The 23,980-nt window shown below is 39.5% G+C and overlaps 1 protein-coding gene across 1 annotated transcript in view; it reads left to right on the top strand.

Annotated features, from left to right (window-relative positions):
* ARSB (arylsulfatase B) overlaps nt 1-23,980 on the top strand; it is a 57,105-nt gene that overhangs the window by 14,278 nt on the left and 18,847 nt on the right. Inside the window, exon 5 of the mRNA XM_088519619.1 lies at nt 21,219-21,462. Within this exon, the coding sequence (XP_088375745.1) occupies nt 21,219-21,462 (244 nt within the window). The remainder of the gene's footprint in view (nt 1-21,218; nt 21,463-23,980) is intronic.

The raw sequence follows: 23,980 nt of genomic DNA, 5'->3' as shown, positions 1-23,980 counted from the left end.
TTTTTTTTTTTTGCACAGTGGAAATGCATCAGTAACTTGAGGAGTGGAGGGAAGGGATTTGCTTTTTCTCTATTTTGCTAGAATCTGTTGCTGGCTCTGGATTTCTATCAGTTTACTTGATTGACTATCTAAAGTGCCCAAATGTAAAATATCTTTCATTTTCTGTAGGAGACCATCTCCTGGCATAATGCCACAAGTGGTGGGAAAAGCTTAGAGAAACTTTAGGCTAAGAAAGCCCTGTTTTTCCCTACATGTGCTCCATTGCGCACCTTTTAAGTATTTCTTCCTTGTCCTGTAAATTGTTTCAGACTATTGTCATGAATTTACAAAAATATAAGATACTATTAAAGGTATTAAGTTTTGACCTTATCCTTCAAGAACTTACATTTTTAAGAACCTTCATTTCTTCATTTCTTGTATAGCCAAACTTTTGAACTTTGGATAGGTAAGGAAAGGGGGAAGGAGAAAAAAAAATAGTGCTTTTAAATTCACTAGGAATCAATTAACGTAGACATGCTAAATATGTCTGTTAAATCTGTTAAATTTTATCTTTCAATTTTTACTGTCATTGTGTTTTCTCAGAAAAGCTTGATTTAATATTGTGAGATATCATGTAAAATTTATGGTGGAAATTCTTAAATCCATTTAATGAAATACTGACATACAGAATTATAAATCATGGTTTAATATACAATGTGAATAGATGGAAATTTGAGATTTTATATATACACACATTTTTAGGTTTCCTTTGTAGCTGATTAATGTTGTTTGGAAGCTCACAGAAAGGTTTTATATTTATCTTAAAAATATTGCTTTTCTAAGAGTTACCATACGGATACTGGACAACCCTTGCTTTCATGAATGATTCTAGAAAGACGAGGAGAAGCTATCACAAACTTGACTTTCCTAAGTCAATATTATCTGGTCTGGCTTAAGAATTTGGAAGAAACTGCAGATGTTGCAAAATGGCCTCAGTTGAATAAATAGTGTTTGAATGAATCCTTGCTGAGATGTTCTGAAGCTGCTTGCAGATTTACCACTTGTTTTAATACCTGTGTGTTCACATAGACTATAGATCAGGCGAGCACCTCTGCTCTATATGCTAACACTATTCCAGAGTCAGAGCGTGAGCTCCAGGTGGACGCGCGTGAAGGCTGCCGTCCAAAGAAAGAACGAAGAATCCTCCCAAATAAAAGCTCAACATGACTGACATTTATATTCTTTTTTCTCTCACTTTAAATCCCTTTGTATTGTTCTTACGCACAAGACACAATAGATCTGCATTTGTGAAAGATTTCACTTTTAATATAAGCTAAAGATGTAAGATTTTTCAATGCCTAGTAATTCATACTTTTTAGAGTTCTCCTCCGTAACATGCAGGAATGTTAGCTACTTTAAATTGCAAGTATTTAATAGTAAGATATTGTATCTGGTAAACATAGGTTGACTTTAAAATTAAATATAAACATATATGCTAGTTATGTATGTTTTCTTCTTCCTCTGTGTGTATTTTTTCTTTCTTTTTTTTTTTCTTGACCCTCTATATGTCTAAGAAAAATTTAGAAGGGATTTAAGCTTTTCATGCCTTAGTGTAAATAGTTTTCTCTGGGGCGTTGCCAGGGATCATGAGACTGTTCATGGGACTCCCCCTATGATCAGTGTAAGGAATTGCACATTTCTTTGAAGCACTTGTAGCTGCTTCAACACGCTTCTGGAAAGAATATTCTAAGAAGTTTCTGTATTAAGTGGTTTAATCTTTATGAAAATTCAGCTTAACTGCTTGCAAGACAGAAGACATTTGTTTCCGGTCACTGTTATGCAAAATACAGGGAAATGATGACTTTTGTAAGAGAGATACACAGGCTGTATTCTGAAAGAGAAAGAGGCAAGATAAATCATCTTATTTATCTCACAGGATAAGATTTTTTTTAATATATAAAGAACTTTTTAATATGCAAATCTCCATTGTCTTCTGTATCTGCGGGTTCCTAAAAATATATTTTTTTGACAATTCAAGGCAGTAGCTTTGCAGACCAATAACAGTGTTGTCCGCATGAGAATCAATGTGTAAGGGAAATGCAGACCAGGCGGTGGAGGAAAAGATGAGGAGAAGCGAGATTATTTCTATCACTAAAGTCTGAAGAAAGAAATCAAGCTGGATAAATAGCAAGACATTAAAATGTGCCAAGTGCAGAGGTAAAGATAAGCTTTAATTTTATGAGGTGGAAAGAAGACCCTGGAAGTACTTGTGAAGGCACGATCAGATGAATGCATCTGCAAGTGAATCCTAGAATCATAGAATGCTTAAGGTTGGAAGGGACCTCTAGAGATCATCTAGTCCAACCCCCCTGCACACGCAGGGTCACCTAAAGCACGTGGCACAGGACTGCGTCCAAGTGGGTTTTGAAGATCTCCAGAGAAGGAGATTCCACAACCTCTCTGGGCAGCCTGTTCCAGCGCTCTGTCACTGTCGAGGGTCACTCTTGCGCCAAGTGCCAGGGCCCTCCCCACAAGCCAGAGCAAACAACACTTCCACACAAAGTGAGGTCAACTCCACCCTGCTGTTGTCTGTAGCAGGGCTTTATACCCATGCAGGTGGGCATGCGCTGAGGAGCAGCACTCATTGGCTACAGGCTCCCAGCTGATTGGTTCTCCTCCAGGTGTTCGGTTGCTAGGCGTCGGTCCAGTTCTCCACAAACTCTGCTTTCCTATATATTCTTACTAAGGCCCCAACATCTCCCCCTCTTTTTTCCAAAAAAGAAAAATTAGCAATAAACATTGCAACATTTACAAAAAACAAATTAACATAGCTGTAAACCTCAGCATTTCCCCTCTTTTTACAAAAAACAAAAATTGGCAATACCATGCATCAAAATATTATGAACAAAAACAAAGTAACTTAGTTGCAAGCACAAATATAATCATTCTGGTCACGCTTATGATAGTGTTTCATTTTTAAATTCCCAAGACAAAAGAAAATGGTCCCAAAGGAATACACAATTTCATTTTGCTTACAACCACAGAAATTCTTCTTGGAAAGGTAATTGTGCTCTTCATTTCAGCAACAGGAGAAGGAAAAAATCTTGCCCTTTGGAGCTGGGGAGGATGGGGGTCCAAGTTAGTATGGTCAGACTGGATATGCTATCAGTTTTAGTTTTCAACCGCTGGAAAGTTCTTCCAGTCACAGAGTCTGCCGCTCTTTTCAGTTCCAGATCTTGAGGAAGCTGTCCCACGATCCTGTTGCCACTGCCATTCCATCATCAGTCACACCTAAGCAACTGACACGGTTATCATGACCGGCAAGGACACCTGCTCTATCAGCTTTCAGTGTATTCCAGACATTGCAGTTGAAGTCATCATAACCAGCTAGGAGGAGACATAGCTGTCCCAGATTATAAGCTTGCCATCCTGGGAGGCACTGACTAGAAGCCTGGAATCAGTCCCCCAGTGCATTGCGTAAATTTTAGCCAAGTGTCCCCAGAGCGTTCTTCTAGTACGCATTTGAATTCTCCCCACGGGGTCAATGTTGGTCCTATTCCATTATTCCTAGCTGGAGTATTCCGGCGGCCAGCCTGCTTTGAACACTCTAATTTTTTCAAAGTAAACGCTTCGGGCCCCGCGGGACACTCAGTTAAGAGCATCGAGGGGGCGCCGAGAGACAGGGGCTGGGACAGGCGGTTGGGGGGGGGGGGGGGGGGGTCGCTGGCTCTCAGCTCCTCCCCAGGGGACCAGTGCACATCAATTCTAATATGTGCCCGTCAGTCTCTAATCACTGTGAATTTTGCCACAGAGAGGTCGACTCCTGCACTTCCTCGGGTTGCGGCGGAGAGTTCGTGGAGGCAGCCATTGTCTGGGGATACTTGTTCGCCGCGTCCCTCACAACGCGGCGGCTCCCGTTTCCCTGTATTGGCGTGCCGTTTTTGCGGAACCGTGATCGGCACTCCGCTGCCTTATGCCCGAACCTTTGACATCTCGTACAGGTCCCATTGAATCCTCTCGGGCCCATATCCTCCATCCTGAATCTGTTAGGACACTTCCTCCTCATGTGTCCTAATCGACCACATAGGAAACATGTCCCATGGAATCTCTTGTCTTCCTTTCTAGACATTCTTTCTCCTTTAATTGCTGCGGCCAAAGCCGCACCATGTATTTTTGCTTTTTGTTCTTCCTCCATCAATGGCGCTCGGGCACAGGTCTCTATCATTTGGACAATTGAAGCTCCTGGTGGCAAAGTAACTAACAGTTGCTTGCAAGTTTGGTTTGCGTTTTGAACTGCAAGATCCTTTGCCAATATTGCTTTCATTTCCGCAGGCACATTAGGTGCCATATCCAAGGCTTCCTTCAGTCGATCAACAAAGTTGAAAAAGGACTCATTCGGTTTTTGTGTTATTTTGGTGTATGGCAACTGTGGCGTTCCTATTTGTGGTAGGGCAAGGAAAGTGGCTAGCGCTGCATTTTTCGATTGCTGTAGTATCCTGGGGTGGAGCGCTGCCTGGGCCTCGGTTGCCCGGTAACGCCCAGTGCCCATCAGTTGATCAAGGGTGGCAACCCTTAATGGATCATCCATACTGCGATTTAGATTCTCCAACTGTTTTTCCTCTAATCTTTCCTGCCATTTTGCTAACCAAAGCATGTAAGCGGTAGAGGAAAGCAGGAGCTCCATTATCGCTCTGCTATCCGCAGGTACCATATGGGAATATTTAAACAGGGCAGAGACCTGATTTCTCACCAACTTATTGTCGTGCCCATACTGCATTACTGTTTTTTGTATGCCTTGAACAAATTTCCAATCGAGAGGTTCCCACCTGGGGCCCTGGGCTCCCGTTACTACAGGAGCTGCTAGTGGTGTTAATACAAATTCTCCTTGTAACTGAGCATTCTCTATGAGCCCTTTATACCGTGCTCCCGCATTAAATGTTGGATTAACAGGTGGCATTTCCTCATCATTACTTCCACCTGCAGTGGAAGTGGCTGGGAGCTCCGGCAACAATCCTTCTTCAGCTGGGTCACTTCCTCCAGCTGCTTTCTTTTGAATCTTAGGAGCATCTTTTCGTGCCTCCCACTGCTCTAATTGTTTGTCTACATTTTCCAACCCTTCGACTATAGCCCTATGGGCAGCCTTATAGGCTGCCTTCACATCTCTGGCCTTGGACCCACCGTCTAGTCGCCGCATTTGTTCTAATAATTCTGTCATTCTCTCTGCCTGTCCCCGAAGTTCTTGTCGCATTTTTTGAACCACGGCATTATCATCGTCCGATCCATCTGGGATCGGTACTTTAACTGGGTCCACTTCCATTTCGGGCGCTGTGGGGGTTGGTCGCTTTTCCCCCTCCCATTCGGGTGCTGTGGGGGGTGGTCGCTCCTCCCCCTCCCATGGGGGGAGATACTCATCCACTCCCCCCCAAACTTCTTGTTCGGCCAAAGTTACCGGACATGCCTGTTTAGGTGAGGTTACCTTTCTCTTATTATCTATTTTCTTACACTGAATTGGCTCAGTATTGTTGGTACATTCAGAACTTTCAGACCCGTTTTCCTTTTCTTCTCCCTGGAGCGCTTCCCAAAACGCAATAGCAACTAACCGCTCAAACATAGGCCATATTAGACGAAATGTCTTGGTGAGGCGCCACGCTTCCTCCGAGCCTAATTGTACACCGTCCCATAGTTCTTTTCCTACTCGCTCCCATGATTCAAATTTATATGCTTGGGAAGCTTCTTCTATGATTTTTCTCTTCTTACAAAATAGCAATAAATCAGTTAACTCGGTTTTCGAGACCTCAATCTTAGTTTTTTGAGCAAGCCTTACAAAGCGTTCAACAGTATCATGTTCCATTGTTGTTGCAGCAACTTCCACTCTAGATGCGCCAATTCCCATTCTGACTCACCAGGTCGTGGTCACAATCCGCTTCCAGTAAGATCCCTCGCGTTCTCGCACGATCACGTCGCCCACGATCACGTCGGGGTCACCAGATGTCGAGGGTCACTCTTGCGCCAAGTGCCAGGGCCCTCCCCACAAGCCAGAGCAAACAACACCTCCACACAAAGTGAGGTCAACTCCCCTGCTGTTGTCTGTAGCAGGGCTTTATACCCATGCAGGTGGGCATGCGCTGAGGAGCAGCACTCATTGGCTACAGGCTCCCCGCTGATTGGTTCTCCTCCAGGTGTTCGGTTGCTAGGCGTCGGTCCAGTTCTCCACAAACTCTGCTTTCCTATATATTCTTACTAAGGCCCCAACATGTCACCCTCACTGTTAAGAAGTTTTTGCTTAAGTTCCTGGGGAACTTTTGATGCTTCCGTCTCTGGCCGTTCTATCAGTGGCCACCAGTGAAAAGAGGCCAGCCTCCCTTGAGGTACTTATATACACTGATCAGGTCCCCTCTCAGCCTTCTCTTCTCCAGGCTGAACAGGCCCAGCTCCCTCAGCCTCTCCTCATAGGGCAGATGTTCCAGGCCCCTGATCATCCTTGTGGCCCTGCGCTGGACTCTCTCCAGCAGCTCCACATCCCTCTTGTACTGTGGGGCCCAGAACTGGACACAATACTCCAGATGTGAAGAACAACAGAAGTGATTAGGTTATGGTAGGAGATTTTGAGGGATGTTAGATGAATAAATAAATAGGTTGCTTTTTAAAAATGTTTGTAGGAAGCTGGAGGATGTGAGATGGGAAAATGCTGGGATGTGTAGGCTCAAGTAGTATGAACTGAAGATCTTACCGTGATACCGATCTAGATATTTGACAGGATGTTGCCACACTAAATAGTGACTGTGAATAGCAGGTGCAGAGAGATGTTGTAGCACAGATAGGGAAGTCAGCTTGGACCATGAAAAAACACAGTCTGACGCAAGAAAACAAGATCTCTTAGACTAAGGCATAGAGAGATGAGCGTCGAAAAACACCATTTGTCTTCCCAACTGTTGGATAGAGGTGGAGACTGAAATCGCAAGAGTGTTTGAGGTTACTGGTAACCCTCACCAAAAGAGCCTTTGAATGTCAATTCCCATGGAAAATGGTAAAGGAATGAAGAGAAAAAATTGGGAGTGCAGTGCTGAAAGACCGGGGGAAGGCAACTAGAAAGATATTATCGCTGCAAAATGTTTTGCAGGGAGTTGCATTGGTACTAGTTCCATCTATATCCTGGGCAAACAGGAAGGGATTTTTCTGATGAAAGTTGTTGGAGCTGTAGAAGTTAGGTGTTATACTGGGAAAGATATAAAATAGAAAAGGCTAGAAGCAGAAAAGTGTTTGCCTATCTTCAAGGCTGGTAAAATTGAGCAGAGAGAAATTTTCAAAGTGATTATGTACTTTAGTCATGGCTGTTAAGATTTGGCCACAAATGAGCATATATCAGACCATGCAAATGTCTAGTATAAAGCTAGTTTGGAGAACTATTACTGCAGTGCATGTCTTGGGCTTTTTTGCTCTTCACACTAATATTTCATTTAACAGGCTGATTTTCCTTTCATAAGGATCATTGTTTTTTTTGAAGTTCTTTACAGCTACGTCTTATATCTCTGTACAGTAAAAGTCTGCTTTCTCTATACACTACTCCTAATTTTCTATACTGCATTTGCAAACCTCTGTAAGCCTTCATATGCCTCCTGTGGCTGGAATATCTGTCTTCCATTATACTGCATCTCTCTTTCTTCAGTTTTTTTCTCAAGAAGAAACATCCTCCCCTTTTGTCTGAACTTTGAGCCCTGCTACCTTATGGAATGTTGCCTGTGCTTGTTCTTAGCTTTGACCTCTGTTTGTATTTTCTCAAGTTAAAATATAGCCAGAGTTTTGTATACATTGAAGTGAGCTGACCCTAAGTTATGTAGTAAGATTGCAGAGCTGCTGAACTTGATTGTGAAGAATGAGAAATCTGCACTAATACATTTATTTTAAAATAAGTTGCTTTAACCAATTATACTGGGGGAGTGGGAAGGAAGCAGTAGTGCATGCTGTTTGTTATTAACATTAGCCTAAACTATATGATTATATATAATGCACTATGTGAAAGATTCTTACTAATCACTGGAAATAATTGTATACATTGGAGCATTACACTGCTTCTGATACCTTGCAAAAAGATATTTTAACAAATAAATAATACGATAGTTAAAATATCTTGCCATTGTGCTAATTTTCACAATGATTTTATTAGAGTTAAGTGATTTCTAAATCTGCTTTCTGTTTGCAGTGCATCATTTTAATGTATTTTGCAATTGCATTAGCATTTGCAACAAGTGAACATTAAGAATGACATCCTAGCCAGGGTCTCTTGTCAAGTCTGTTTTTTTACGCTAGTACTACTTGGTGCTTCCTTTTCTGCTCTCATGAGGTTGTACATAGTTGCAGTAATGTCTGCAAATGACACAAAATCATACTTAAATGCATCACATACTGTATTGAATAAATGTGCTACCAAGCTTTATTTCTATGCTTTCAATTGACTGAAGAAGCAACACTTTTGTTTAAAATTGTTTGTTACAGTCTACCAGCCACAAAGGATTCACTTTGACTAGTCAAAATCAGCTGTTAGCAAGCAGGACATTCTGTTGATTAGGAAGTTAAAGCTAGTGGAAAGTATGTAAGTGAAAACCTCAACCATTCAATGTGATTCTGTGAAGAAAAAAGAAAAATCCATGCCCTAAGGAAAATGCGGTGTAATCAGTGATGCTCTCCTGGCTGCTTATGAGTGGGGACTAAAGGTTAGTCTTTCTGCCTGCAGGTGCTCAGCACTGCACCCGCTGAGGACTCCCAGCTGCATTTGGAGGCTGCCTGGTGCATTCTCTCCAAGAGATCTTGGCTGTAGCCTGAACATTTTCAATAGAAAATTACAGATAATTTTGACAGCGTAAGAGGTAGCACACATACAGTTGGTCCAGTCTGTTTTAGGGGCTGTTGACCTCTTCTGGGATAGGTGAGGTTCTAATTAGCTTCATCCTTGAAACTGGTTTAAGAGTGCCTCTTGTTGCAGCCTAAGGCAAATAAGGAGGGAGGCTTTGGGAAAACATGGACCTTGGCTAATTTAATGGGTCACTTAATCCATAATGTGGAGAGAGACTTGAAAATGGATTTGAAGTATTAGCAAGTCCTTTGCCAAATTGGGAGCGGGGAAAAGATGGGACTTCTGGACTCATGACCGCAATCATGGTGCTCAGGGGAGGTTCCAAGTTGCGTTTTTTGTAGGTGGAGATGAATGTGCTCTCTGGCTCCATCTGTGCCTGCCAAAGGGCTGCCGAGCCCTTCGCTGTCTTTCTCCACACAGGATGCCCCCACCTCTCTCTTCCTACCTTCATTTGGCTGAACAATCTTTGCTAATGCAGTTTGGACTGAGGCCAGCTAATGAGTGATCATGTGAATATGTTGGTCATAAATATGAAAGATGTTGAATTCTCACATGTGGTGGTATCAGGGATGCTGAACAGAGGCAGGTAGGCTTGGAGTCCTTGCAAACTCCTTTTGTAAACATGGCTTGAGACATTAAAGCTTGTCCACTTAGTGATTCTAATATCACTCCATTAGATAAGGAATTTCTGCGTAGAAATGAAGGCAAGAGCTCTTCTGAAAATGAAAGGATGAGCTTAAGTATGAGTATACTGGGAAAAACTTGGGGTTTAACTCCAGGGTTAAAGCTCTGTAAACAGTGAAATACTATTTTTGGGCAGAGGACTTTATCAGTGCTTTGTGTTTTTTTTTTTTCAAATTTTCTTCCAGTATCAAAAATGTAATAGGAAGCTAGTTAGCCTCTGAAGAATGGAAAGTCATGAGTGACTATTACTTAGTTATCAAAGTCCTTTGAAGTCTGCAGTTGTTTTTGTTGTAAATATGAACAGCCCCTTTAGAAACTAGTGAGAGTTGTATGTGCATGTTTGATAACTGAATGTGGTGTGTAATGCCAGATAGTTGCCAGAGGAGATATTTTACAATGTCAGGATTCAGGAAACGTGATCAAAAGTGGCAGAAGGTTCAAGGATTCGGCCTTGGAGAAAAGCTGGGTATTGTCAAGAGGAAATCACCAGTGACCTTGCTGAACTGCCATGGCTCAGACACAGGGAGAGAGACAGACAAAGGGAGCATTTGGAAGATGGCAGGTTTGGGCATGTAGCTGGGAAATAAACTGCAAAATCAGCATAAAACCCTTTTGTTCAATTAAAAATCTTGAATGTAAGTACTTATCACTCGCTTGAATGTAGTACTGGTGCAACAAAGAAGGGCAGAAGACTGTTGCACTTTTTGCCAGTTTTGGCTGACTTGACATGCTCTCCAGTTGTACTTGACTGTGTTATCTTAGCCATTGCTACCTGTCATCTAGCAAAGGTGTTAAATAAGTAAACAAGTAGTAAATTACTTTAAAATATTCATTTGGCAAGTCTATGCTCTGACATTTCCTCATCTTAAAAACAACCCATTGCTCACAAACTCAGATTTAGGAAAATTGATTAAAAAAACCTGCTTAGGTCATTAAAGGAGAATAAAAATATTTGTATAAACTTCCATTTCTCTTAATTACCTGCACTCTGTCCCACCATGTAAGCTTATCAAGTAATTTGTGTCTTGGCTTGATTTTTGCATATTGCCTTTAGCCAAAGCTGAAATAGCAGTTTGGAGAGGTCTGGGCATTGCTGAATATGCCTATGCAAGGTTAAGATCTTTTCCACCTAATTGGTGACTCCTGAATAAAGTTACTTGTTTCGGTCCAGTGTTATCTCTAACAAAATGTAATTACCTCTAGGAGACAGAATTGTTGCAACAGGTCACAAAGAAGTGTATCTCTTGATTTAAACTTCAGAGAAAAAAAAATTTAGTACTGCAAATATTATTATTTATTCTTCTATTCTTGTTTTATTCTTGGTTTAAAGGACTGTCAGATAGAATTTCAATTGATTTTTGTGGTTTAAGTTCGTGGCTTGAGAGTTAGGAAGAGATCCTTAAGGGGAATACTGCTGCTTTTTTGAATGTCCAGTGTACGAGGACTAAAGAGTTTTGGTTCATATTAATGTCTTTATGCTGACAGATGTGTGTTTCTTTCTGCTAGTGAATTGAGTCAAGATATCCTGAGTATAGCTAAGGCCCCAAGTGAATTCAAAACTCAAATCACTCGTCACAGAAAAGTAATGTGAAAAACAGATGTAAATCCCTCCAGTTGCCTGAATCAAGTTATGGTTTACACTCAGTAAAGCTAATGCATGTGGCTACACTTAATTTTAACAGGAAAAAAAAAAAAAAGACATCTGGCCCACGGTGGATAAAGTATAAAAAAGGTAGATGTGCCAGAGGAGCCGGCTTATTGCTAGATGGGCAAAGAACAGGCAAAATGTTCCTGACAACGAATTATGGCCACGACACTCCCAACCTTAAGTCTGGACTTCTTAATTCTCTGTTTTTATTGTTGCAGTTTCTAGGCTGGCCAGGGAGTTTCGAGCCCAGCCTGCTTGCATTGGCTGCTGGGGTTGTTTTTGGAGGGGCTGACGGCCGTCTGCCGGGCTGTCTGCACAGCCTTCCTCCACGGCGCTATTGTGCACACGCAGCGCTCTCCTTAAAATCTTTCCCAGCTGTATCCTGATACGCTAAACCGCTCAAATTGGCTCCAGATTGCTCTGTTTATTTTGTGTAAGATAAGTGACAAAATACAATCATAGACCTAAACTCCAAAGAAAGAGGGCACAAAACATTATGATGGAAGACACAGATTCTGGATGCAATCATGCGGCTTTAATGAATGTAGATTAGATCACTTGTGTCTGCTGTTTGCATATAATTCTAAGTTTTGGCAGCCTCATATCCCTGGAAGTGATTTTTTTTCTCCTTTAAGGAGAAAAAAAACGTGTTAGATTGAAGAAGTCTTTTCTTTTCCCCACCCCCAAAAGAGGAAACTGGAGTGAAGAGAAACAATGATCCTCCAAGGCTGGCAGCCTTCCCTACAGACCACGCACCTCTTACAGCTTTTGTTGCGACTGAAGTCAGAAAATCTTTTGTTGTTGTGCTCACATACGGTGCTATGATGAACAATAGAGGTAAAACTAGTTTTAGGCTGGCTCCCGTCCTCATGTGTGTTAGAATTTGATAGTCTTTCCTTACCTTACAACTGCCACTTAAATTACAAAGTCATTAGGATTGAGGCCAGATATTTTCCACCCATCTGGAAGTACAGCCATGTTGGTGTCTTGTCTGATTGATGATTATACAGAATATCTCTAAATACAGTAACAGTGGCCTCACTTCCTCCTTTTTTTTTTCCTCTTTTAAAAGCTGCCATGAATATGCATCCTAATGAGGTCCATAATGTTGTTTGGATAGGCCTGTTCTAAGAGAGTCCTCCTCTCTCCAGAAGCAGATGAAGAAATCCAAATATATTAAAAATAAACTTCCGAATGCTTTTACTGAATAAAAACACCTTAATGTTTGCAGCTGTTGGACAGTATCTGGCAGCTATGCGTTTTGGTGCTTGAACCTAAATGTGAATTCAGACATTCTTCTGAGTTAAATTTACAGCAGACATTTGCTTTAAGATGGAGAATTTGGGAGGGACTATCTTGTTCTCTTTTAGCAGAGAGAAATAGCCTTACTTTGACTCTCATTTTCACGAAGAAAGTAACCTATTAATCAAAGCAAAAAACTGGAACAAGCACAATGAAGTAATATTCACCATACTTCCCCTTTGAGCATTTTGTGCAAGTATTTTATTCAACATTATTGCAGCCTATGTCAACAGCCTTTAGTTTCCGGAGTAGTAGGGGCATTGAAGATAGGATTTTTGTTTGTTTGTTTTTTAGTTTTGTTTTTTTTTTTGTCCCTTTATTTCCAGGATGTTTTAATTCTGTTGTACTGAAATGTCCAAATCTCCATTATAAAATAACACAGAGTTGGGTTTTCCCAGGTCTGTACTTACTTTTAAAATACTGCCTGCCTTTGGACAAACCTTTCAAACTGAGTTTGGCATGGTTAACATATCAGACAGATGTGTGCTAGATCAGCTTACTGCAGGGGCCCATGAGGAGAAATTAGAGGGCATGGGAGTGTTTTCTTGCAACTTCAGAAAATTTCAATGATTTAAAAATGTATGAGCTTGTGCAGAGGTTGAAAAACGGGGAAAAAAAAAAGCTGAGGCGTGTTAATGTTGGATTTGAGAAGTACTGTACGTACAGTGAGAAGACTAGCAAGTATTTGGTTATTGCTTTCAGCGACAGGGGAGAAAAGAGATCCAGGTGTTTGTAGCTGAAAGCCAGAACTATTAGGCTAGAATTGCTTTTTACAGACTATAATAGTTGAACAAATTTAATAAGTAGCAAAATATAATACATAATAAATGATTAGTGAATTGATTTTTGCTATCTAACTGTGTTTATATTATCCTAGATGCTTAAACCTTAATTTTCTTCTTGCTTTGCCCTTGCAAATGTATTATTTGAAATACTTCTAGTGCTCTAGTGCTGTGGTCTGAACAGGATAAACGAGTGGTTGGACAGTCAGAATTTCTTAATTAAATGCTTCCTTTTACTGTTGGTTGGTATTTCTTACTCAGTATGTATATATACATGCATACAGATCTGTTAACAAATTTTGGATGATTTATTTTTAAAAATGAAGCTGAGGTAGACACATCAGTTACGTGTTTACATTTGACAATATTTATTAACCTTATTTTCATAAAATATTTTACCTGATGCTTTCACCTTTTTGGTCATGTCAGGCAGTTTTCTTCTTTTTTTTCTTCTCAATTTCTTTATGCAGTTTCTTATTTGCTGTGAAACCTACAATGCAGAACATCTTGTTCTGGTGGACTGTTGTATCAAACCATTTCTTGGTTAAGGTTTAGTGTTCCTAAAGGAAATGACCAATTACTTTACTTCCAGAATTCTGATTGCAAATATTTTCCTTATTTTTCAGTTCTCCTTGTTCTACAAATGCCAAAAAGAGTTAATAGAGCTAGAGTAATAATTAGGCTTACTATAATACATATTTAGGATTACAGTTCTGCCATTGTAACTCAAGTTATACAATCACAAATTGAAGTATCTTGTTTTGTCTTTCATTATGAGAGTGGAAGTCTTAGAACACATAGCAGTTGGTTCAGTATGTAAACCCTGCATATTTTTATGAGGTGTTCTCACTTTGCCAATATACATACTAAATGTAGTCAGTAAGTGATTTTCTTCCTCCTCTTCTTGTGTAGTGGCTTAGTAGTGTCTCCGTATTTGCAATAGGAGAACACAAAGACTGAAAAAAAATACTGTAGTTAATAGCATAATCGAATACAAGCCTGCAGAGTAGTGAGGACCCTGTCCGGGGATACTTAGCACCATTTGCCAGGGTGGGCAAAGGAGCCCCAGGGTGTATCCCCCAGTTGTGGCCATGGGGAAGAATGTAGCACCCTGAGCAGTCACGAGGGAGACAAAAAAAAAGAGTGCTGTTTAAAAAGGTATTGTCTGATTATAGTTGAAGTAAAGTCTCTTCAGCTGGAAGAGTGAAAAATTAATTTGTCTGTTAAGTCCTAGATAAGAATTGGAGAGAAATTAGGGAGGGAAATCTTGGGAAAGTGTAGATAAGTTTCTAGTCTGTAGAAATACCAGCTGGAGATTTTCCCACAACTAGAGGTATCTATAACCTATGTGGATTTTCTACACAGTATGAAATGCGCTATTACTTCAGATGTGGAGAAATTCAACATAAAGAGAGTCAGCTTCAGCAGCTGAATCTCCTTATGTTTCATTAGTTATTGCTCACAGAATTGATATTTTCTTATTTTTTAATATTGCTCTGTGTCTTCAAAGTGGTTATAGCCATTAGGCTGTTTACTGCTCACGTATATTCCGCATCGACGCATGTGTAGTGCACTACTCAGAATGTTTGGCAGCTGGCAGCTCTTCAGAGAAGAGTTTGGGAGAAACAAAACTGCCTGTCTGCTTAGTTTTGTTTACTGGTTCCTTTAAGAGGTCCTGCAAGACATCCAAAGATTTGTTGACAGTTTACAAATTACAGATTTAACAAATTAAATTCTTTCTTATGTATATGACAATGAATATTAATTACCAAAACAGATGTTTCAGAAGAGACAATATTGACCTTAATTTTGAAATGCATATTCAAGATGCATGGCCTTTATTTTGCTTTTGTTGTTATATATATAACAAATATATTTTATATTGTTATTTTATGTTGTTATATATATATTACAGGTATATATAAAAACATATTTTTCCTTACTTTGAAAGTTTAAAAAAGAAAAAAAAAAAGAAAAAAAAAAAAAGAGTGAAAGACAGTGGAAGTAGTACTATCCAAGAAGATATTTCCTTGAAGGAATATTTGGGTAGTTGATAGAAGAAAAATACGTTTGTTTGTTTGTTTGTTTCTTCAGACTCACTTTGCCTCAAAATGGAAGGCAGAATTCAAAGTACAAAAAATTACTTTTGCTCTACTGATATGTGTTATGTTTTACTGAGGTCCAAATTTGTGAATTCTTTAAAAAGTATTCAAGAGGTTAGTCTACTGCGTATGAATGTTTCTGAGGCAAAAGTGGTTTGGTATTCTTTCTTCTGGAAAACTTTAGATCAGGCAATTTCATCAAGATGTCTCTCCCACGAATACATTTGTATGGAAAAACTAGCTTGAAATGTGGTGGTGGTTTGGGTTTGAAGGCATTGTGTTTCACTTTGAGTTTTTTAGGCCTTCTAATTTTGCTAGTATCAGTTTGAATGAAACTTCTGTATGACAGTTTTTTGTGGGTCTTTTTGTTTGTTTGTTTGGGTTTTGAAATAATTTGCTTCACAGATTGCTAGTTCTTGACTGCTGAAAGGGAGAACGATGCTGCTCGCAAGAGATGCTCTATGAGAATGATACGACTGAGACGCTGATAGAGAATGACAACACTAAGGAGATAAGCCTGACTTTTATGTCTATGGACCTTTAACATTTTAAAGCCCAATGATCTTACAACCCAATTCTTGACCTTCAGAAATAGTTACTGTCTTTTTGAAACTGTTTGGTTTGTCACTATGTGGTTGGTACCAATTTCCCTGGAATGCTGTGAATGTGCTAGAGAACAGGGTGAATGTGTACCTTTCTGGCAGCGATTGCTTTCAAGATTAAGTGAAAGAATGGTAGCTTTTGTTTGTTTGTTTTTAAACAGTTGCAGGTTCTCTCCCAGATTCAAAGCTGGCAATGTGTTCTTTCTTTTTTTTCTTTTCTCTTTTCTTCCTTTTTTTTTTTCTTTCAAGCTTTTAACTTTTGTTTGCAGAGCAGAGATCACATCTCCTCCCATATCAGTGGAGCACGCCATCAGTGTCTGTTCCAATTGCTACACCTTACAATTTTCTCCATAGTCAATGTGTCTGATATTCAACGATGGGTTACTTTGATCAAAACTAGCTTTTAAAACAGGATACTGTTTCAAAATGCCTTTCAATAGTTTTGTCCTTATTTTGGCCAAGTCTTTTATGTTTTTGAGGGGTTTTGGTGGTTCGGATACAAACTCTGATATACTGGATAAACTCTTATGTTTCACTCCAGCTATCCCTGGATCCCTGGATCAGCGAAGATGTCCGTCTTCAGTGTTGTTTTTCATTTGTTATATTTCAGCTTGTAGAAGAACATCCTATCAGAACGAAAAAGAACATGGGTGGAAGTAATAAAAATAACAAGAGGAGAAAAAAGCTAGCTGAACATTTACTAAAGGAAGTTGAACCAAGCCAGCAGCAAAGATCTTTAGAAATACATGATACTTCCATTTAAGAAAATTAAACAAAACTAAATAAATTAGTTAAATAATGCTTATACCAACCAACAGCGCTTCTAATGATAGCCTAGTTCTCTCCACTTTCATCCTTTCTTCAGGGGCAAGAGCTGGTTTGTTTTAGAATTCTTGTAATGCACATAATACATTGTGGATAGTACTGAAATCTAAGTTATATAGTATGTAGTTGTATAACTACAAAAATGATTCTTCCATATAGGAAAAAATATGTTCACTACATTTTCCAGACTATTTAACTGTTATTTTTACTGAAAATCATATTTGATGATTTTTTTTAGGAAAGAACAACTTGTCATATCATGCTTGGGAGGGGAAATGGAGGAGTCTGGTGTTTCCAGCTGACGTAGCAAAACTGAGGCTTTAAAAGAAGAAATGTTATAAATCAGGGCCACTTGTTGACATCCTTCTAAAAAGCTTTAGAGACTGTTTGCTGAGATTATGTATTAGGATGGTTCATGGCAAGAATCAGACTCAAAAATGGATGAGAAATCATTGAGGAAAGATTGTTTTGAAGTGGACATAGGTTTGGATAAGGAACCAGTGTAGAACATGAAGCAACAATGATCCCATTTGTCTTTTACCTTAATAGATGTTGGGTGTGTGTGTGTGTTAAACCACTGGGATTTTCCATATGGTCTTTGGAGTTTGTTCCAGGTTCAAGGTATGAGGAATTAGTAAGGCATTACTTATTTGGGAGAACATTAGAATGTCTTTAATGCCACAGACCAAAAATCCAGCTAGCCAAGTATCCCCTCCCTATGGCAATGCCTGGTAGGAGATGCCTAAGAAAGAGTTTTAGAATTCCTGACTGGTGTCTTTCTCCAGAGCATGTTGTAACCTCTAGCATTTTGTGGTTAAAGAAATTCGTGAGGCAGAGGTGATATCTTTTCTTTTAAGAACTGTCAGTGATTCTTCTCTTTGTGAGTCCATGCTGACTTTTAGCATCCATGGGACACTTCCTCACCTGTATTTTAGGTGAAAGGTATCTGTATGTGCATGTGTGAGCACACACAAGCCACTTTGTTCCCTCTTGTCTAGGCACATCCTGGCAGGCCAGATACAGCAGAGCTTGTATTCTACACACCTTGTATTCTACACACCTCTACAGACAGAAGTCATTAATAAAAACAGTTTGGGGAGCATTTCTGTCAGCATTTGTTGTGTTTTAGCATAAGACAAACTGGTTTTATTGGTCCTTATGTTTACTCATAGACATTGTGATAGTAGACTAGAGTTTTTAAGGGGGAATTTTTTGGCTGTTGTTGTGACCAAAGCCTCTCCCATGGGCACAGAATGCCTAATACGAAGGGAAAAACACACCAAGTGGAAGGAATGATAAAGTATAGGTCTAGAGAACCTCATATGAAAGAATTCTCAGGGAGAAAAACTATTTGAATGTATCTTTGGTTTAGGTAGGATTCTGCTCAGAATTAGCAGCACTAAAGTAAATTAAATTACCAATGGCAAGATGGCAAAGTGGGTCATCAGCCCACCATGATTAACTCAAACTGCTGAAACATTTGGCCTAGCTGACGTAGTTTCCTATCTCCTGGAATGCACAAAGTATGCGATAAGAGGCATGGAGTTTTCCTGGGAAAGGTGGGCAGACTCAGTGAGCTCCAAGGAGTGAGCTTGGAGGCAGCATAACAGCAAATGCATCAGAATGCACTTGTTGGAGATGAGTAATTGACATGACCTTTGAACAGGCCTTGGACCCAATCTTATCTCGCTAGGGCTCCTATTTTTCAAGCCTCTCCTGAATTTATTTCTTAGGCAAAAACTAAAACTTGTGTATTTTCCTTCTCCCCTCATTCTTTTTATTAATCACTAGCTAGTTTGACATTTCATCAATATAGACTCCATTATGATCTTTCAATATTGTGCAACTTTCTCCTCTTTAACATATTATTTGTAATTTTGATACTAATAACTAGATAATAATTAAGGCAAAGCAAAAACAGTTTAGATTTAACTTTAAAAAATTGGTTCCACTTCTATATGAACTGCTACCAAAGTTTTAGGTTATTTGAATGAGAAAATCTATCAGAAGCACACTGAAACATCAGCTCTGTTGGGATTATCTGGAAAGGAAACAAACCTTAGAAATCAAAGCAAAAATCATCACTTTCCCTCCTTAAAAAAAAATCTGATAATTTAGTCAGGAAACAAAGCAAAAAGGGTCACTTGAATGTGACTCTTTAGGGAGAAGGAAATTGCAAGTTCTAGCATTGTGCAAATAAGAAGTAGGAATGAGCGGGTTGAAGCTTGTTTCATATGCCGATGGTTTTTGTTTGTTTCATTTCAATGCCAGATGTAATCAAAAAAAGACCTTTTATTTTTTCCTCTTTTGTTTGTGTGTTGTCTGAATACTGATATTGCACACAGTTACTTACAGGTTTATGTTAGAGGGAATGCTTGTCCCAGAAAGCTCAATGGAAGGGAAAAAAGGTTTAATGAAAGTGGTAGAGTGTGAATGTCTTCAACTACGCTAAAAATGGTAAAGTCTCTGGAAAAAAAAATTATAATAAAATTTGACTATAACCTGGGAAATACACATTCTTTACCAGATAAACTAGAACTTACTCTCTCCTGAGCAAGATACTCCCCTACGACAGTACAAATTAGGAAATTGTGGGTGGAAGATCCTGAGGACTGGGACAAGGACACATGGGGGATAGTGAAAATTCTGATTCAGATAGGGATGAAAAGTTCCACAGGAACTTAAGCAAAAACTTCTTAACAGTGAGGGTGACAGAGCCCTGGAACAGGCTGCCCAGAGAGGTTGTGGAGTCTCCTTCTCTGGAGATCTTCCAAACCCGCTTGGATGCAGTCCTGTGCCACGTGCTCTAGGTGACCCTGCGTGTGCAGGGGGGTTGGACTAGGTGATCTCTAGAGGTCCCTTCCAACCTTAAGCATTCTGTGATTCTATGATTCCTCTTTTATGCTTCAACAAGATGCTCAACTACTATAATTTCCTTGCTACTTCATTGCTGATAGTCTCATTCAGGGCTCTCATGCAAGTATTGAGTTGATAAAGGAAGTCAGTAGCTTTCCATAGGAGGAAGATGTTTTAAATGTTTACAATTTGATTACACACGTCCAAACTTTGTTCCACTGTAGTGGAGATAAGATCCCATTTATTATAATGCCACTCAGGGTTAAAAGCTACTGAAGGTCCCTGAGTATTCCTGACACACACTATTCATGTTTATGCTAAGAGTAGAGAGTTGTCAAAACTGGTGTCTCTTCTGTCACTGGCAACTGTGATGTGAGTTCTCAGATCTTAGTGCCCAACATCATCCTTGCCTGATAAATATCGGTGGCCTCTCTTTGGTTGCTGCTTACACTAGCTTGCCCTTTAGTGGAATAAAAGGCGTCTCTTGTGCACAGTAGACAGATGTTCACAGGAGGGGGTTATATCTAATCCATGAAACAGAGTGGGATTATTTTGTTGTATGTCAATTATAGGAAAGTTCTTTTGTAACATGCTGGAAATGTATTTCCTGTTTCTTCCCTCAAATTCCTAGTAATAAAAAGTACTCAAAATATAAACAAGGCAAAGTAATACTGAATGTCCGTTCAATACCTACTATGGAAACTAGTGCTAGACTCCTTAAATATTTTTTTGCTTAGGATTGGAAGAACTGTTATCAATAACTTTTCTTAGAGTATTGGAGTAGGAATGGACAAGAACAACCCTACAGTAGTAGTGAAAGTTACTTCAAATAATCAAACCATATTTTTTCATTAATTTTGTTAGTTTCAAGAATTGAAAAATTCTTTAAAATGTGGAAGAACATTCAGAAAGAATTGAAAAAAAAGTATGAGCTGTCTGTAATTCACGTAAATATTTCTGAGTTAACGTCTTAACAGTTCCTCTTTTTCCATAACAACCTCCTGTGGTGTTCTCACCAATCATAATAGATTCAGTGTATTCACAGATTGTTTTAACTATAATTCTTTTCATTCTCAAAAAGAGAACTTTTTGATCAAGAATCTGTCAGTTTTATGTGATATCACAAATCACATCCTGCCTAAAAATTGTTCCAGGATGTAAGTGTTGTCTGGACACTGGAATGACAGCTTTGTCTTCTAAAGGATTTGAAAATAGAATGATAGAGTGGTTTGAGTACTAATGAAGGCATTGACAGCAGCTCCAGCAGATCTTTAATTCTAGAAGCTTTTGCTGTCTAAATATGTTTGAAATCATGAGGGGCTGCTCTTACCAGTATCATTCTAAATCATCAGCTTGTGGTAATGCTGGGCATCATTACTCTTCATTATAAGAATTTGTGAGACTTTTCTAAGAATTAACTTATGCTTGTACTGTGCTCTGAATATGCAACATGTATGAACATCTAAATAATGACATGCAAATATTTGTTTACTATATTGTGATAACATTTTTAAATGAATGAGTAAATGCTGCTTATAGGCTTTTTTAGTTACTTTTTAACAAATAATTTAATTGCTCATATTTCAGATAATGGAGGACAGACCTTGTCAGGTGGAAACAACTGGCCACTGAGAGGAAGAAAATGGACTCTTTGGGAAGGAGGAGTGAGAGGAGTAGGCTTTGTTGCAAGTCCTTTACTGAAGCGGAAAGGTGCAGAAAGTCACGAACTTATCCATATCTCTGACTGGCTGCCAACGCTGGTGCACCTGGCTGGAGGACATACCAATGGCACAAAGCCTCTGGATGGCTTTGATGTTTGGAAAACTATCAGGTAACTTGCATGCCTAATGACTGAGTCAGAATTCTAGCATGAAAAGAATTTAATGAGCCTAGAGAACAGAGTTGGAATAGGGGGAAAGTGTAAACACTCTTTTACCTAAATAGAGAGAAGGTAGAAGCGCAGTTAACTTTGTTACTAATGAGAAAGTTATCCAGGTTATAGACTGATCCCGGTCACAGATTCAAAATCTCCATGCAACGTTAGCCTGAGTTTGAGTTTACCAGCATAGACACAACATTGCTCAAACACGGTGTGCTGCTTCAAGAGTCCTCCATGATCCAGAAGTACATTAGCTGATTTTGCACATCATAGAGTGCAGTATAGTAAATTTAATGAACCCAGCCCTCCTTTCTACAGAGCCAAATTGGTATTTCTGCAGTATGTTTCTGGAATTGGACATGTGGGAAATCTGTGCAGATGTTAAACCAGCTGAGTGTGGTTTCAGCTTTGAATCTGCAGGATTTGTTTAACTCAGTACAGGTCCTGTCAGTGGCTTGACCTTATGACCATTTGGGTAGATCTATAACATAATGTGCAGCCTATCCATGCTCTCAGAAAGCCTGTGAGCCTGGAGGCATTACAAGACCTGATGCTGTGATGCTGTGCTTGGTTTAGCAAGCTGGAGCACACGGGAATGCAGCGAGGAAATGCCGTACAGGAGGCAGCTCACCTGCAGTGGAGTTGGCAATGAGACCAAGCTGATGAATCTTGCTGGGCTCCCTCTGCCTTTGTGCACTTCTGTATTACCTGGGATATCCAAACCCTGTGAGCTCAGATAGTGTTTAACTGCTGCCTAGCTTGTTTCCTTGGTGCTGTCTCTATTTCTGAGAAGCTGTGTTGTAACGAATCATACTAGCTGGAATGTCAAAGCGCTTGGGCCTCGTGCCCAGGTGCACTGTGTGGCTCTCTTCCAAATGGAAGAAGACACGGATGTGGTCATTAACTCATAGAAAGGAATGGAGTCTCCTGTCCATCCGGAGACGGGGAAATGTTTTACGTGTTAATGTTTTGTGGGAGAGCATCACGTCTACAGGATCCCAGTGTACTCCTAAACTATAGACTGACTTTTCCTCCAGCAGAATGCCTGTCTGCCTCAGATGCAGTTTCAGCCACGAATCCTTTGTCATGAACTGATCTTCTCAGATCAGATGACTTTAGTGGTAAGATTTGTATATGTAGTGTAAAATAGGTACAGTTGTGCATCCCCTGCTTGCCCTGGCACCTGATTCCAACTCGCATAAGGACAGAACATAACTTTTACTAGCACACTTAGAGAATTGGTGAGCTCAGATTTTTATTTTTAACAGTTTCAACCTGGAGGGTCTGTGTCTAGTGTGACTTTCTCAGAGGTAAAAAAAAAAAAAAAAAAAAAAAAAAAAAAAAAACAAGTCAGTTTTCGTGAATTGTTAGATTGCTGCTTGGCTGACCTACACCAGAAATGTCAAATTTCATATGGTTTTCAGTTAAAATCAAGAGAAATGAGCGTGCCGAATTTCATGATCATAGCTCAAAAGGTCACTTGAATAGGATAGCGAACAACAAAAGCACAATGCCCTTTTGGTGAGGTTTGATCGAAAGCTCAAATACATTTCATTTCTAGGACCAGGTGGCTCATAATGAGTGAAATAGAATTGGCTAATATTCTACCTCATTTGAAAAGTGGTCATTAATAGCCGGTTACCATGTGGCAATTATGTTTTTTTTTAGCGCAGTTTAATAAAAATAGATTCATATGCTCCTGTAATAGATTACTTTCATCTAGAAAGTCTTGTTACATATGTGGGTAAGCAATGGGGAAAAAAAAGGATATAAATTTAGAACCTTTATTTAGATATTCAAAATATATGTAGAATTCCCAGGAATATGGAATTCATTCCAGTATCTGTCTGGATGCATTTGTATTATAATTAGTATAAATTCTGAAACCTTTAAACAAAATTAAGTTTCCATACGGATTTTAAGATATTTGGTAGTCCAAATTATGAATTGTATTCACATGACATAGATTATATTATGTTCTCGAGGTATATTGAAGTGCCTATATGTCTGCAACATAAGAAAGCTAATGTTTAGGAGCAAATGGCATGAAAACTCTCACCTTCAGAAGAGAGAGGTTTATTGGTCACCAAAAAAAACCCAAAAAACCTCTTTGCCTTCCTATCTTATCTAGCTAATAAATGCAAATAACACAGTATTCTTGTGTCTTCCCACTTCTGGCTATCTGGACTTCCCAGATTCTGCCTATGGGACATGACAATGGGAATTTTTCCAGAGTTCCCACAGGGCCACCGCATGGGCTTCCCTCTGCCACTGCAGCATGTTGCTGCTGTTCTCAGCTATTCAGTCCCTTTGATGCATCTCTTCACTCCCAAAATATTTCTGCCCACCTGACTGAAACTTCAGTCTCGAGTAAATCATAGTAGACTGTGCTCTTCTAATACTACAGATTGTCATAAATACAGCTACAATACAGCTGGAAGCTCTAAAACCATGTACTTATTAGAAATGA

The sequence above is a fragment of the Tinamus guttatus genome, unplaced genomic scaffold (assembly GCF_059628265.1).
Source record: "Tinamus guttatus ecotype Peru unplaced genomic scaffold, ASM5962826v1 Tinamus_guttatus_pri_ptg000064l, whole genome shotgun sequence".
NCBI classification, from domain to species: Eukaryota; Metazoa; Chordata; class Aves; order Tinamiformes; family Tinamidae; genus Tinamus; species Tinamus guttatus.
The sequence above is the reverse complement of the archived record's forward strand: the minus strand, read 5'-3'. Positions and strand labels throughout refer to the sequence as shown.